Source organism: Podarcis bocagei (assembly GCF_964188305.1).
Source record: "Podarcis bocagei genome assembly, chromosome: 13".
Taxonomy (NCBI): Eukaryota; Metazoa; Chordata; class Lepidosauria; order Squamata; family Lacertidae; genus Podarcis; species Podarcis bocagei.
This window is the reverse complement of record NC_138138.1, coordinates 3,110,717-3,126,511: the sequence shown is the minus strand read 5'-3', so window position 1 is coordinate 3,126,511 and position 15,795 is coordinate 3,110,717. Positions and strand designations below refer to the sequence as shown.

Sequence of the window (15,795 nt, the reverse complement as noted above, 5' to 3'; positions counted from 1 at the left end):
CCCTCAGCTTCAAAATACATTAGTAAACAGAATAGTAAACTAGCACATATAACCAGTGGTTGAAACAACTCACTAAAGAAACCCTCTTTCTTCTCCATAGAGTACGGTTGGCCCCAAACTGTACTTAAACCCCAGATTTTCAAAGCTTGGGTTGCTCACAATCTCCACTGGTATCCTCTTTTTGTTATACATTCTCAAGGACCAATGTTATGCTTTGATGGATCATAAGCAAAGGAACAGGTGAGAAACCTGTTGCTTTCCTGGCACAGGATTCTGAAGGGGGAGCCTAACTCTCACAGGAGGTACAGATCTCTGATCCTTGGCTTTCCGCTGGGCCTGCTTCTAGATCTGGATCCCTCCCCATCTTCTCTTTTAATGTGAGTCTGTGGCACATTGTTGCACTCACTCTTCAGGCTTAGGTACTTAGAGACTCTCTTTGCACTCTATAATTAAGGTGTACAAATGCTTAGTGACTGTATTTATTGCCCGCAAATTTTGCTCCCTGAAGCAACATTTATATACTCTGTCTCTTTTAGTTTCTTGTAATAAACCAATCTTTCTTCATTCCTTTGGCGTATTCCTTTATTGAGCATAAGGTGAAGGGTAATCACGTTTTCGTAGTGGATGCATATACTGACTCTCTGCAAAAGAGTACACCTGAGTGGGTGGGGGGTTCAGAGTGTATGCAAGCTATTCGCAAAATGTGGAGACAGGCAGTATAAAACTTCTAGTTTATAGCTTTCTGTGAGTTTTCCCTTAACTGCCAATTGAGAAAGAGTGTGTGTGTGTGTGTCATGTGTCTAAAGTTTTAGGGCTTTCAAGCCAAACCACATTGATTTAAAGGTTGAGGGCTTTGAAGCTGAAACCAACACAATTTAATGTCAGAGTTGTTGACCTGTGGACACCTAAATTTATGTAACACTTGCACCCATCCCCACTTTCCATGCAAATACTTTGAATATTCTTTCTTTTGAGGTTAATCATCTCATGGGAGGGTTTGTACTTAAAAGGCAGGTGCTGGTTTTGCAAATGTCTAGGGTCTTTGTGGAAGACTCAGTGGAATCCCTAATTGTTCATGTTCCATTAAAATTTAGGTAATTTTCTTTCTGCAGTTGCCTTGGAAACACTTATCGACCATCGGCCAGACTTAATACCATAGACAGAAGAACACAAAGGAGTGTCTCAATTTTTTTCTTCAATACATATTGTATTTTGGAACATTTTATGTAGTTCTAAAATATATTAGGTGAGATTAACATGGGTCTCAATATAGTTTATTTCTGCTTTTGAAGGCTTGGGTGGCCTCACTTTCATAGAGTGCCCTGGAACACAACTCCTGACCACAACTGCATCTGGGACAAAAGCCAGTTTTAGAAGGAGAAAGCATATTCTGAGTGTGACATAAGCAACAGGTAAAACTTTTTCACGATTGCAGAAAAATCTTTAAACCTTGCCAGAACAATCGACTGCCACACCAACATGTGCTGTCAAGAGGCTGCTTAGCAAGGAAGGAGCCGTGACATTTCTAGAAAGCCTCACAGTGAAGTGTTTGTGCATTTGGGAAGATGAATGTTTTAAATCTGACAGGCCACTAAAACAATCAAGTAAGGTGTATGACTTTTTGTAAGGACTGCTAACGTTTAAAATTCAGTTATTTGGGTATTGCTTAATGCTTGCCAATTATATGAGACATATTTCAAATAAGTTAAGAAGTAACCAGGAGAGAGGTTCTGAGGAGTTAGGAAATGAGAGCAAGTTCATGGGGAATCAGAACAGCAAGTAGTAGCAGTGGAGGAAGAAGCGGAGCAGGAGAGGCTCAAGGACAACGAGACATTCAGATCTTCTACTTTTTTAAAAGGAAGCTCGGAATCTGTGCCCCTTGCAGCCCTGCCCTCTGGTGCAATTGTACCACTGGTAATCCAGCCTTGCTTGAACCAAGAACTATGGTTAATGACTTCTAAGCAAGTCAAAATTCAGAAGTCAACTTTAAGCATAGTTAACTGGTTTGTTCTGCTGACCAAAAAGGTTACTTCAACTCTTTCCACCTTCAGAGGTTTTCTGCTGAAAAAAAGAAGAGCTAAGCAGTTCCTCCCCCACTGGTCCTCCGCTGAAGACTGAACTCTCCCATGGCAGCTTGTGGTTTGTTTGTTTTTAAAAGAAGAAATTGGGAGAAACGCCACCTCCCTGCATGTCACATATAATTTCAGCCCTAGAAACATGCTTTCCAAGTGGCATGTCAATAAAGTGCAGTTCTCTACATAAAGAACTCTTGCAAACAATAAGCCGGCAGCACATCGCCCAGTATTTTTTAAAAAAGTTCCCCTGAAATCAACCATGTCACTGAGCCTAAAGTACAAATCATTTCAGTGTTCTGTCAAAGATTAATTACATTTCCCAAGTTAATGAAAATATTGCCTCATTAAAGTGTTTTACCAGATAGAAATGCCAACCCTGATTAAACTAGCCATATCATGCTCCCTGAAATATGCTCTTTTTAGTGTTAGACTACAGACTAACAGACCTGACAGAAAGATTATATAACTCTGACATCTCATTTGAAGAGGCAAAAGCAGGAGAAAATGTACAAAGCCAAATCAGAAATACTGTGTTCTTAACCACAAATAATATTCCTCCACCTTCCCCCACAAAAACCCCTTAAATGCTAATGAAATACAGGAACAATAAAATTATTATTCTTAAAATACAATGGACATCCACAGGACATCCCAGCTATTATTAAATTACTTAACTGTGATTATGAGCTTTACAGATGTTTTTAGAAAATTATATAACAACAGAATTGAAGAATGACCCGAACCTCCTTGTTAAAATATTGTGCTTTTGTCTAATGTAAAAGCTTGTATTTTTGGAGGACTATAAAGTGCAAGAAAGGAGTGAAAGAAATGTCAAAGAAACCATTCTGTGAACCCGAAAGCCAACAGGAGGGCAACATCACAAGAACAAGCCCCTTTCTGCTTACCCCCAGCACCCCTTTCTCCTTACCGTGAATTCTTCCAGTGTTTGGTAGGTTTTGCCCCGGAACTCGCAGTAGTTTTTCCTCTCTTTGCACTGCGGGCAACACTGGCTGGTGTCCACATGAATACAGCGAGGGTGGAGTCCGGGGCACTCGGGCTGAATGCAGAGAGGGCCCTCTTCAGTGCAAAGGCACGGGCATGCAGAGGGACCTGGAGTAAACTTCTCCCCAATCGCATAAACAAAGCCACTCTCGTCCACACAGCCTTTCCCACGGTAATCTGGATAAGCATATTCCTCTGGCGGCTCCGGGGTACCACCAGCAACATCCAAAAAGGAAGACTCTTCAGCAGCTGGAAACTCCTCCTGAACAACTTCCATTTGCCCTTGGGCTTGGAGACTCCCAAACTTGCCACTTGTTGCTTGGCTACTCAAAGCTTGTTTTTGCTTAGTCCAAGATTCCTTGTTGGAATAATTTCTGCTGCCCTTGCTTTTCCAGTCTCTGGTGCCCTCCTCCCTCCCACTCCTGCCTATTTCGTTCATTTTCCCAGGTCTTGTCTGATTCTGGCTCTCCCGGGCTGATGTGTGATCCCGCTTTTCTTGGCTTGGTCTTATCTCCTGCTTGTCTTGAACTTTTGCCAGTTTTGGGAAAGATGCAGCGGAACTGCAGAGAGCAACCATCAAGCAGCAAGTCACAAGGAGAGAGCCAGAGAGAGCCCCAATTGCCATCGCAGAAGAGCGTGGCATCACCTAAGGCATCCCAGAAGGGCAGGGCACGCTTCATTCACATCCAAGGGAACCACTCTATCAGGCCACAGTCCCTGGAAAGAGAGCAGTTCAGATACCTCAGTTTTCAGCATGCATTTTTTGTTCATTGCAAACAGAATATATACACCTTTATCTGTCATGTATAGAAAGTCAAGGATTTTGAATTGCAACACAGCCATGGGTTTGTCTGGCATTCTTGAAAAAGACCTGCACAGTTAGCATATTTATTTATTTTTAAAAGATAGGTCAGAGATTTGGTATCTTTTCATAGGATCAGGGAAGGAACACTGAGGGTCATCTAGTCCAACCCCCTGCAACGCAGGGATCCTGCCCATAGCTAACCCTGGGTGGGCTCGAACCACTAACCTTCTGAATAACGCACTGACCCATTGCGCCATGGGCTCACTGTAAATCATTAGAAAGGACAAATCAATATAATGCGTATGAGAATCCAAAACATCTGGATAAATATATAGTCATACAAAAATAAATGCTATTTATGAAAAGATTACATTAACAGGGGCAGATGCTGAAGACTGGAGAGGGAAGTATTACTGTATTTTAGTACAACGAAGAGCTCCAGATAAGATAAGCTCTGCATAGCCTTAAACCATCTTTCCTCCTTTTTTACACTCTGAAGAGGGAACAAACTTCACAGATGGCTTTGTTTAAACTGGATGTCCATGGAAGGAAATGAACCTCCTCAAATCACAACAGACTACATAACAAGCATCTGTCAAAATATTTCCATATTCTGACTTCATGTGCCAGCATTTTCACTAATTTTTCATTCAGTCTGAGTAGAAGAGTTGCATACCAGGGAATAAAATTATAACCTAGGTTTATGGAAAAAATCCTACACACACACACACACACACACACACACACACGAAAAAAGCCTACACAGAGAAAAATCTCACAGTCCAACAAGCTAAGTTCAACAAACTAAAACCAAACTTCCATGTGAATTCTGTCCAACAAAATTTCCTAACTTTTCTTTCTCATATACAGAATGCTTCTCATTAGAGAACTGTGGTGTATAATTTAAAATAAGTTAGAAACAGCAGTCTCGAATAATAAATTCCCTGGATTAAAGAAAGGTGAAACTAGATGTGTCATCAATTACCCTCCACATTAATCAGCATGTAAAACATGCAACCTCTTCTGTTGCTTGCCAATGAAAAGAAAATACTTCTTCACACAACTGATAGTAAAACAACTGAACTTGCTCCCACAAAATATAGTGGGGACCACCAACTTGTATGGCTTTAAAAGAGGATCAGGCAAATTCATGGAGGAGGAAAAGGCAACTGGTGGCTCCTTGTCACATGGCTTTGTTCTCTTATGTCTCTGAGTACCAGCAGATGGGAATCACCAGAGGGAAGAGCACTCTTGCATTCAGGTCCCCCGTGTATTGTTATTATTATTTGTTAAATCTGTATACCACCCTTCATCTGTAGATCTAAGGGCGGTTTGTAAGGTAAAATTACAATATAGGCTTTCCACAGGCCCAGGATTGATCACTAGGAGAACAGGACGTTGGGCTAGATGGGTCTTTAGCTTAACTCATACAGTGGTACCTCTAGTTGCAGACACAATCCGTTCCGGGGTGCCGTTTGCACCCCAAAAAGTCTGCAACTAAGGTGGTGCTTCTACACAAGCGCGGAGCGCGATAGAGTGCGCAAAACGCTTCTGCGATTGTGGCAAAACCCGGTTGTATACACTTCTGGGTTTGCTGCGTTTGCAAGCTGAAAAGACGCAACATGAACCTAACGCAACACGAAGTATGACTGTATGTTCCTAGCTATAAATCAATCAATCAATTGGTTAAAGATTGGTTATAAATTAATACTCCCACCATTTCCACTCAGGTCCTCTATTTTTAAATGTAAATACACCTGATCTCACCTTCCAAGCTCACAGCAGAAAGGTTTCGTGTCAGCAGCTGAGTCCCCATGGGCATGCAAGGGCCCACCAGGGCTGATGCCACTTGCTACAGCATCGCTTCATTCTCATATATGCAGACACGAACAGTGTATACCTGGCTACAGAAGCTCATTTTATTATTTTTAAACATATTATCCTTTTCTACAAGAAAATGCTTATAATTCAAGTAAATTCACATCAGGGCAGCAGAGACAAGTTCCATTTTATTCCTGTAATCATTATAGTGCTACGATTTAAGAGAGTATAAAATGTGAAAATGACCGTGCTCAGAACTTTGTTTTATTTTTGTCTGGGTTTGCATACTGCTTTTTGTTCATCAACCCCCGCCCAACATCAGGAATGCAGAAGCAATTGTAAAGGATGGAGTGGGGAGGAATGTTTACTAGGTGCCTCATAGATGACTGTGGGGAGGGCCTGCAAGATCATTAAGTCCAAGGGCTAAAATGATCTTGGGGAGAATGCAAACTCATATATCCCTATCCACAGATGTTGACAAGAAGGAAAGGAATGAAAAATAAAATGAAGAACCACCGTGGTGTAATGGATAGTGCTGGATTTGAGACTCCTTAGTTCAAGTTCAAGGGATGCCAGCGGTGCTGTGGGTTAAACCACAGAGCCTAGAACTTGCCGATCAGAAGGTCAGCGGTTCGAATCCCCGCGGCAGGGTGAGCCCCATTGTTCAGTCCCTGCTCCTGCCAACCTAGCAGTTCGAAAGCACGTCAAAGTGCAAGAAGATAAATAGGTACCACTCTGGCGGGAAGGTAAACGGTGTTTCCATGCGCTGCTCTGGTTTGCCAGAAGTGGCTTAGTCATGCTGGCCACAGGACCCGGAAGCTGTCTGCAGACAAATGCCGGCTCCCTCGGCCTATAGAGTGAGATGAGCACACAACCCCAGAGTCGTTCACAGCTGGACTTAACAGTCAGGGGTCCCTTTACCTTTACATTCAAGTTCACTTGAACAAGTCAGTTACATTTGCATACCTTAAAGACTAGTGTTCTGAGCTCTCCTACGTCATCTGTTCAGATGCTTGGAAACAGACACCATTATGAAGGGTCTGCTCCATCTTTTCACATTCACTTCTGGTGATCAAAACGTGCAAAAGGCCCCTTAAAGAATGGCAAAAAACCAATATGTGCAACTGTAGACCATGGAGATCGCTCTCCCAACCAGGGCATTTTTGTAAGAGAACGAGGGAGACGCTCCTGCCTCTCTTCCTGGAAAAACAGCACAGCTCCCAACCCACTTCTAATTCTAGCACTGCTGTTGTCTCCTGCCTTTAATTTGGTGAGCATCTTACACCTCAACTCACCTTCAGCCTCAGTTTCCCTATCTGAGAAATAATACCTCAGGTTGGTAAGGAGTATGAAGACTGTAGCGCACTTTTCATGTTTCGAAAGTTCAGGGTTCAGACACTTGGGAACTGCTAAAACCTCTGAGTTGAAAAACAAGGCAAAACATTCCAATACATTAAAAAAACCCTGAAATAAAGACTGCATATACGCCTTAACTGTAGTTTGTGAAGAGTGCTGGGAATTGTAGCTCTGTGAGGGGTACACTACAATTCCCAGGATTTGGGGCAGGCAGGTGTAACATGTATGATGCAAATGCAGCCCCAGAGTAATGGGCTCTCTGAGAATGAGAAATAATCCCCCGGGGATTGTCAGGAGAATGAAGACTGTAAGGAACATTTCATGTTTCAAGAAGTCCCAAAGAAAATGACAAAAGAGTGACAATAATAAAATGAAGAGAACACCTCCGGGTTCAGGGAGGCTGCCCATTGGGGGGGAAAGAGCCCTCTCGGGGGCCGCACAGAGGCCGGTTGGGGGCCAGCTCTTTGAAGGGTAAACTACGGTGCCCAAGATTCGTTGGGGGGAAATGTGTGCTCTAAAGGCGGTGGTTTGCAAGAGAAACACACGGACAGAGAGACACTCTGAGGCTGTCATGGCCTTCTTGGAAGACAACCCCGCTCCTCCCGGGGAAACCAAAGGCAGGTCGCAGCTCCATCTTCGAGCCCATTCCAGGTGGGCATGTCGGGAGCGAGCCCAGCAAGCCGCGGCTTCCCGGGAGGGAGGGAGGGAGGCTGGGCGGGGAGAGCGGCCGAAGGGCGCCGGGGGGACGGGGGGGACGGGGACCCGGCGGGGCTGCAGCTGCAGGGACCCAGCCCGGGCGGGAGGCGGCTGCCGCAAGAGGCTGGCGGCTCCGTGGCGCTGCCGGGAAAGGCGCCGCGGGGCTCTGGGCTGCAGAGGCTGGTCGGGGCTGCCGACGCCGCGACCCACGACCCGCAACTTCCCTGCTCCCCAAACAGGCAAAAGTTCCCCTTCGCGAGGCGGAGGCGGAGAAGGACCCCCTCGCCCCCCGCCCGCCGGCGGTTACCTTTGCGCGCATAGCCCGAGCCCAGCAGCTGCCCTCGGCTTCCCGTCAGCGGCGGCTCTCCTGGGGGCTGCCCGCCATCCTGGGCTGCTCCGCCGCCGCCGCCGCCGCCCTGGCCTCTCCTCCGCCCGGCCGCGGGCTCCTCGCTTGCCCGGCTCCGGCCGCTCCCTCCGCCGCCGTCCTTCGCGCTGCCGCCTCCGCCTCAGACGCGCAGCGAGCGAGCGGCTGACGCGGGCGGGGCGGGGGCGCCGGTGTGGCGCAAGGCGAGCCGCGGCCGAGGGCGCCGAAGTGAGCCGCTGAGGGAGACGGCGGAGCGGCGAGCGGGTCGGGAGGGCGCCTGAGGCGAAGCCCCCGCTCGGCTCCCCGCCGAGGGAAGGGCCCCGTCGGGATCCCCGGGGGCGGCTCTTCCGGCGGGGCGCGCCGAGCCGGCTGGGCGGGCAGCAGCTCCGGCTCCCTGGCGCCCCGCAGGACGACCACCCTTCGAAGACGCGCAGGATGCCTCTGGCTCTCCCTTCATTTGGCCCCTGCTGGTTTCTGCGGCCGGGGCTCCAGGAAGGGGGCAGAGCAGCTCAAAAGGCACAAGGGAAAGGAGGGGAACCAAGAATTTGAAAACCATTCAACGTTAATAGGAAAAAAGACTCCTTGTATATTAAAAGATCTATTACAAGCCTACAGTGTTATTAATATCGGTTGCTTGATGGCATCCGTCCGTCTCAAGAGACAATGGAGTGTGCCTCCAGGGGTGATGTAAAGCCAATCTTTGCAGCACCCAAGTGCCCTTCCTGGGGCACCAGGTCCTGGGCTGCCAGGTGACAACCTCGCTGAGTTGGCACCAGCTTGGCCGCAGGAGCTGACAGAAGCCCCCCAGCTGCCTTAGGGACTCCGCTCCAGATTTGTGGAGGGTTTACTCCTGAGCCTTTTCTTCTCCTGAAGAGATCCTGGAAGCCAGCAGAGAGTTGGGATCAGAGTTTCCCTTCTTCCCAGGTGGACGAGCCCCATCTTGACCCCACATGCAGAAACGGCCTTCTTGACCACTGGACCCACTCTGGGTCTCCTTCGCCTGTCTCTGCATGCAGGGGAGGTCCTTAACTCACCAAGGGGTTATTAAGACCCATCAGCCAACCTCACCTGGTCTAGCCATGCAATCAAAGCCGATCCCATAAAAACCCAAAGAGGTCAACTGGTCAGCACTTCTGAATAAAAAACCCCACATGAGAAACCAAAAAGCTTTATGCTCCTCAAGGAGCATATAAAGCTTGAGAGGAACTTGACGAAAAGGAAAATCATTTCCAGTCTCCGGTGGAAAGTGAATAGTAAGAGAACCCATACAAGTAATGCTGACACAACCCCTCACACACACGCAGAATAGCAGAAGCATAACCCCCCAACCCAACCCCACTCACCCCTTCCCTCTTCCTTTTCTTTTCTTCTTCCTAATTGTTTAAACCAATTCATAAGCCAAGACCATATACATTGACCACTAATAATGAAGCATGTTGTAGCTATTTTCCCAAATTTATTATGCTATTTTGGTGATATACAAATGACATGAGAAAACTTGGTATACTTGTGAGTATAACATTCTTATTTATAAAACCCAATTTTTTAAAAAAAATCTCCAGTATAATAAAGAAACCCTGAAACATTTTCAGAATGTATAAGTTGAATTCATTGGTATGTGAAACTTTGTATTGATAGCCTTATTGACTGATAATAATTTGGTAAATCTTGAGAAGCTTAGTTTTGAAGTTTGGGATTTGTGAAGGCAGATGTTCATGTGATTTTAACTTGTGATTGTTAAAATGTTGATGCATTTAGAGATGTCAAGAGCACTGAAATTTCAAGGATGTTGATACGGGTGCTGCAGGGGGCCTCTCATAGAATCATAGAGTTGGAAGAGACCACAAGGGCCATCGAGTCCAACCCCCTGCCAAGCAGGAAACACCATCAGAGCACTCCTGACATATGGTTGTCAAGCCTCTGCTTAAAGACCTCCAAAGAAGGAGACTCCACCACACTCCTTGGCAGCAAATTCCACTGTCAAACAGCTCTTACTGTCAGCTCTTACTCTTACTCTCCCATTAAATAACTAGCTGGGGGTCATGGAAGAAGTAAACAGAGCGGTAAATGCACCCTTGTTGAAGAAGTCGCCTTGGAGTGCTCCCATCTTGGGCACTTGCAAATCAGTTTCATATTTATTTACTTAGCAAGATGTTTTAGCAGATGGTGGCTGAATAACTCCAGTCTCTTGCATGAAGCTGTTTATCTGGTAATATTTCAGCCTGATCTCAGGCCTAGTTTTCTCACTGATATCCCATTGATCACAACCTACACTAGGAAAGAGAGATAAGAGCGGAACCTTGTCAATTCCCTTGAAATCCCTTTAACCACCTCTTTCTCTTTCCTGGATTGGGGGTGGAGCAAGGCAGTGCTATACACTGGTTTGACCTCATATGGGGCTTGGCTCTTTTTGAATGGTAAGTTGGGTTTTTCTCCCTGTGCTGTCTAACATCTACACAAAACCACTGGGGAGGCAGTTGTCTGTGGTATTGTGTCATAATATACTGATGACACCCAACTCTGTTTCTCATTTTCATAGATTCTGGGAGAGGCAGTGGCGGAGAAACCCTCTCCAGCACCCGGGGCAGGACGCCGAGAGGTGGGGCGAACCGCCTGGTGGCGCACGCGCAATGTCCGTACGGACTGTGCATGTGTGGCATCCCGTACAGAGTGCGCACACACGGCAACCATACGGGCTGCCACACATGCAGCATCCCCATACAGAGTGCGCACGTGTGGCATCCCGTATGGACTGTGCATGGGTGGCATCCCATATGGAGTGTGCACATGCGACGACCATATGGGCTGCCATGCATGCACCCTCCGTATGGGCTGCCACTTGCACAGCGACCATATAGGCTGCCGCGCAAGCAGCATCCCATTCAGAGTGCGCAAGGGCGGCAGCCCGTACGGTCACCGTGCACGAGGTGGTCCGTATGGACGGCGCGTGCAGCAGCCTGTACAGATGCCGTGTGCTGATAGCGCATGCCCTCAGCCACTCTACAGCCGGAGGGAGGCAGGGGCCATCTTGTGAGGGGGAAAAACCCAGAGTGCCACCCGGGGTGGCCCCCCCGTGCCCCCACTTCGTATGCCCCTGCGGAGAGGGTCCCTGAATGCGTGTCTGCAATCTGTTATGGACTGGGTGAGAGTGAATAAATTTAAACTTGATCTGCCTAAGACAAGATTGGATAATAATGGGGAATAGTGGGCCTGTTATATTTTTCAAGTCATTTGTTTGAATCACTTTTATCCTGCTCCTCAATTGCTTCTATATTGTACTGTTGTTCATAACTGTATTTTCATTCAGTTAGTTGCTTTTAAATGTTGCATTTTAAATTGTAAAACTACTTTGAAATTGTTTGGAAAAAAGTATAAGTTCATAGTCCATATTTTGGAGGGGGGCAAAATGTGAACTTTATATTTCTAAATGTTAAATAGAAACGGCACATTATAGCTTCTTTAAGTTCAAAGCAGGTGTTTTGTTAGGGGAAATCATGAGCTAACCAGGAAGAATGGGTTGGAAGAAATGCAGTTCCCTGATGAGTCATTAAAATGCAGGACATTTCATCCTCGAGCATGTACTTTTTGACATTTAACCATATAAGAAATGTCAGAGAAATAATGTGCTGAACTGCATAGATTGGATGAAAGGGTTATGCATCTGAGGCTTTCATTATGACCCTTGGTTACAATCCAGACCAATTCAGACCAAAAGATCTGGAGTTGAAGCTTTGGGGTTGGCAGGAGACTGGAGGACATGCAGGAAACAGCTGCTGCCCAACTGCACACGTCAGCTGGTAGTCGGGAAGGCTGAGCAGCTGAAACAAAGCACCACTGCCCCACTGTCTCTCCCTCCACCCTCACGGATGTCATCTTCAGGATCCAGGATTTGAAGTTCTCTCGTCAGTTTCCACAGATCAGAATAAACAGCATTATGATTAAGCAAAACACAGTGCTATCACTAAAATCAATCACTTCCAGTTAATGCTCATCAGGCATCTGTAAAGATAGCAAGAAAGAAAGAACTTTCATATTGGACAGGTAGAATCGGAAAGATATAGACCATTTCCCCAACCCTGTATTTCTTTCTAGGTATATGGGAGCACCAATGCAGAGGCAAAGCTCTGCAGGCAGGAGCTCATTCATTCCACGTTTGGAAGCTTGCTCACATTTTTTTTCTGAGTAGAGGTTCTTTTGTGAGCGAATGTTTTCCCTCCATTGAAATGAATGAGGCAGTTCACAGGCCTGAAAAGCTGATGTCTATATTAACACACACATGGGGCTGGGGGTTGGTGTGTGTCTCATCCTAGACTCCCATCAAGAACTCCATCTCAATCTTCAGGCTATACTTCTAAGGTGTCCTGCCATTTAAAATCAAGCAAAGCATTTAAATTCGTACCCATGCATTAGATAATTTGCATTTTTTTAAAGAGCATAAAGTGTGATTTGTAGGCTATTGAAAATGTCATGTTCTGCATATTCCCCTGGTATTCTCTCTTTTATCTCTAATTACTGGAACTGATTACTGTTAAAAGATTATTATTTTTCAGCTGGGAGGGATACGGATACATCTTCTTAAATTTATTCCTTAGGCCATTTCAACATGAAAACTGGTGAATAGGTGCTGTACTAGCTCTGGGCAAGCTGCTTTGCTTCTCTGCTGACATGGATCAGCATGTTAAGTGAGTGTGGAGGCGCCTAATAAACTGCTTTTACTTGGAGGCAAGTAAAGTGCAAGCTGGCTGGTATTTAGGCAGCAAATCCTTGGAGTTCATGAAACGGTTTTGCAGCTTCTGTTTCAGCTTTATGACTAGTGTGAACATTTATAAATTGTCAAAAAAGAGTTAGTGTATGACCAAGAAAGAGGTCAAAGGAGGACAATGATTTGCATACAATTTGAATATTTTAATTTACATGTGTAGATATATGTAAATTTAGAAATAATTACTATAATTTAAATAGAAATACAATGCCTAGTACTCATAGCGGGGAAGACTGTAGCCAGGTGACCTGTGTGCCTGTTCAGTTTGCTCTCCGGGTGCTAAATGCCCCTGGGCAACTTCAAGGTCCCTGCTCTTCCATCTTAGAGTTCTTTACATTTAAACCAGCCTTGGATTACACAGCCCTTCAGACAGAGGACTGTCTGCTGTAGAATAGGACACACTGCCAAACTACTTTGAAGATCCGGTCCTTATTAGTGAAACATCTTCATTACTGTTGCTTCTGCATAAACCAACATTCCATGCACATGGAAAACTATCATGTCAGGAACACTCAGCATTCTCCCTGGCATACTAATTGTCTATGTCCAGGGTTAAAAAAAAGGAGAGGAGAGACTTCAGTCATGGGAATCCAGGGGGTCACAGCAGAATGTGGTCTGACAGTTTGAATCCAACATGGCAGCCATGGAAGAGATGGGACCTCCCTGGAGTGCAAAACTGGAATCTCCCTCCAATCCAAGGAACTCAGGATAGCTCAGTCGGTAGAGCACGAGAATCTTAATCTCAGGGTTGTGGGTTCAAGCCCCACGTTGTGCAATAAATTCTTGCATTGCAGGAAGCTGGGGTTGATTATCCTCATGGTCCCTTCCAACTCTACAATCCTAGGTTGTATATGTGTGTAAATAAACTATCTATCATAAAGACACCACAGTTTCCCCTGTGCCTCATTGTTCAAAAGGAAACAGACCCTTGGTATCCCTGGAATTTTGCACCACTCGGACATTGAGGTGGCATGTAACAATATCATGTTAATTAGATGGGGAAATGCTACAAGGGCAGTGCGCCGGCCTTCTGTTGAAAGAAATGAGCAACTGAATAGAAAAAAGAAACAAGGCTTACCTGGAAATGTCAAGAATTGAACCTGGGATCCTTCAGCAGGCTGAGCATGTGCTGTGCAACTGAGCCATTCTCTCCACATTGGCCAGAAAGCATGGCCCAAATCCTGGGCCCTAAGGAAATCAGCCCTGAGTGCTCACTGGAAGGACAGATCCTGAAGCTGAGGCTCCAAGACTTTGGCCACCTCAGGAGAAGAGAAGACTCCCTGGGAAAGACCCTGATGTTGGGAAAGATGGAGGGCACAAGGAGAAGGAGACGACAGAGGATGAGATGGTGGGACAGTGTTCTCGAAGCCACCAACAACAATTGACTGGGCAAAGAAGACAAAAGCTGATCATGACACACACACACACACATGCGCACACACACTTTTCAGTCTAATTTGAAATGCAGAGTTAAAAAAAATAAATTGACCCTCTTTTGAATAATGAGTGGGCAAAATCAATAGGAGATGCTCTCTTTTATGTTTTCAAACTGCGATGCAGATGGCGAAGTATCCATTTTAAATAACTTCCTACTCTTTCAGATGTGGCAATCTCATTTGGGGAAAAATACAACATTTGGAAATTTTATTGTCCTATAAGACAGCTCGGGGAAGTTGCCGTTTAAGGTAATTTTTAAAAAAATCAAATAGTGACTAATTTGATACAACCCTCAGCAACTGGACAAGGGCAAAGTTCAAATGCCATTTGCTTTGTGGGCCTCGGAGCATGCAGTGACATAGGCTTTTAGAAATGGGGCAATTGGATGAGGGGTTGCGCACTGGTGGAGGAAGAGGAGTGCGATCCCGGTGGGGTGCCATCGCGGCTGCTCCCCACTCGGGCTGGGCACCACACCCCCGTAGGCGGCACGCCACACCCCCAGGACACACACCAGCCCCTCCCAAACCTGCTCTCTGCTCCCCCCCCCCCAGTGCCGGAGCATGAAGCTCCGCCACTGGGGTTGCGATTCAGTTCATGGTTCAGAACAGCTGACTAAGTAGCACTGGCAGATATTTTTGTGTTCCTGCACCATCCTCTCTGAATAAAATGTAAAGGTACCCCTGACCGTTAGGTTCAGTCACAGACGACTCTGGGGTTGCAGCACTCATCTCCCTTTACTGGCTGAGGGAGCTGATGTTTGTCCGTAGAAAGTTTTTCCGGGTCATGTGGCCAGCATGACTAAGCCGCTTCTGGCGAAACCAGAGCAGCGCACAGAAACGCCGTTTACTTTCCCACCGGAGCGGTACCTATTTATCTACTTGCACTTCATCCTTTTGAACAGCTAGGTTGGCAGGAGCAGGGACCGAATAATGGGAGCTCACCCAGTCGAGGGGATTTGAACCGCTGACCTTCTGATTGGCAAGCCCAAGAGGCTCTGTGGTTTAGACCACAGCACCACCCTCGTCCCTCCTCTCTGAATACCTGATCTTAATTAGCTGCTAAAGATAGATAAGATAAACAGAAGTAAAGAATAATTTTGCCATGCCCTCTAGCTTTTTCCGCCCATGCGGGGAGCCCTCAGAATTCTCAGATCAGATTCTCATTCACATGTGGATGAGAGGAATGTGCAGCCAAATTCTCAAGAGTAAGGCTGCAAGTGTGGAAGAATTGCTAGATGCAGCTTTCCATAGGAAGTGCTGTCACTGTGGCCTCCAGGTGGAGAAATTTTTCTTGCTTGAAATGCTCCCACATGGAAAAAGAACAAGTTCTACACATAGCAAACTTGTTAATCAGTAAAAAAAAACCTCATAAGCTTACATCAGGCCACTGAAATTCTAGAAAGTAACTCTTGTCTTTGTCTCTCAGGGAAGGAGGGGCTCATACCTTTCTGCTGTTCAACTGCTTCGCTAAACTGCTC

The 15,795-nt window shown here is 46.1% G+C and overlaps 1 protein-coding gene across 1 annotated transcript in view; it reads right to left on the bottom strand.

The window, feature by feature from the left end:
- Positions 1-8,207, bottom strand: part of VWC2 (von Willebrand factor C domain containing 2) — a 31,019-nt gene extending 22,812 nt beyond the window's left edge. The window contains exons 1-2 of the mRNA XM_081167034.1: positions 8,063-8,207; positions 3,004-3,794 (exon numbers count right to left, since the gene is read on the bottom strand). Coding sequence (XP_081023160.1) covers positions 3,004-3,720 — 717 coding nt within the window. The 5' untranslated portion in view covers positions 3,721-3,794; positions 8,063-8,207. The remainder of the gene's footprint in view (positions 1-3,003; positions 3,795-8,062) is intronic.
- Positions 8,208-15,795: the final 7,588 nt, after the last annotated feature.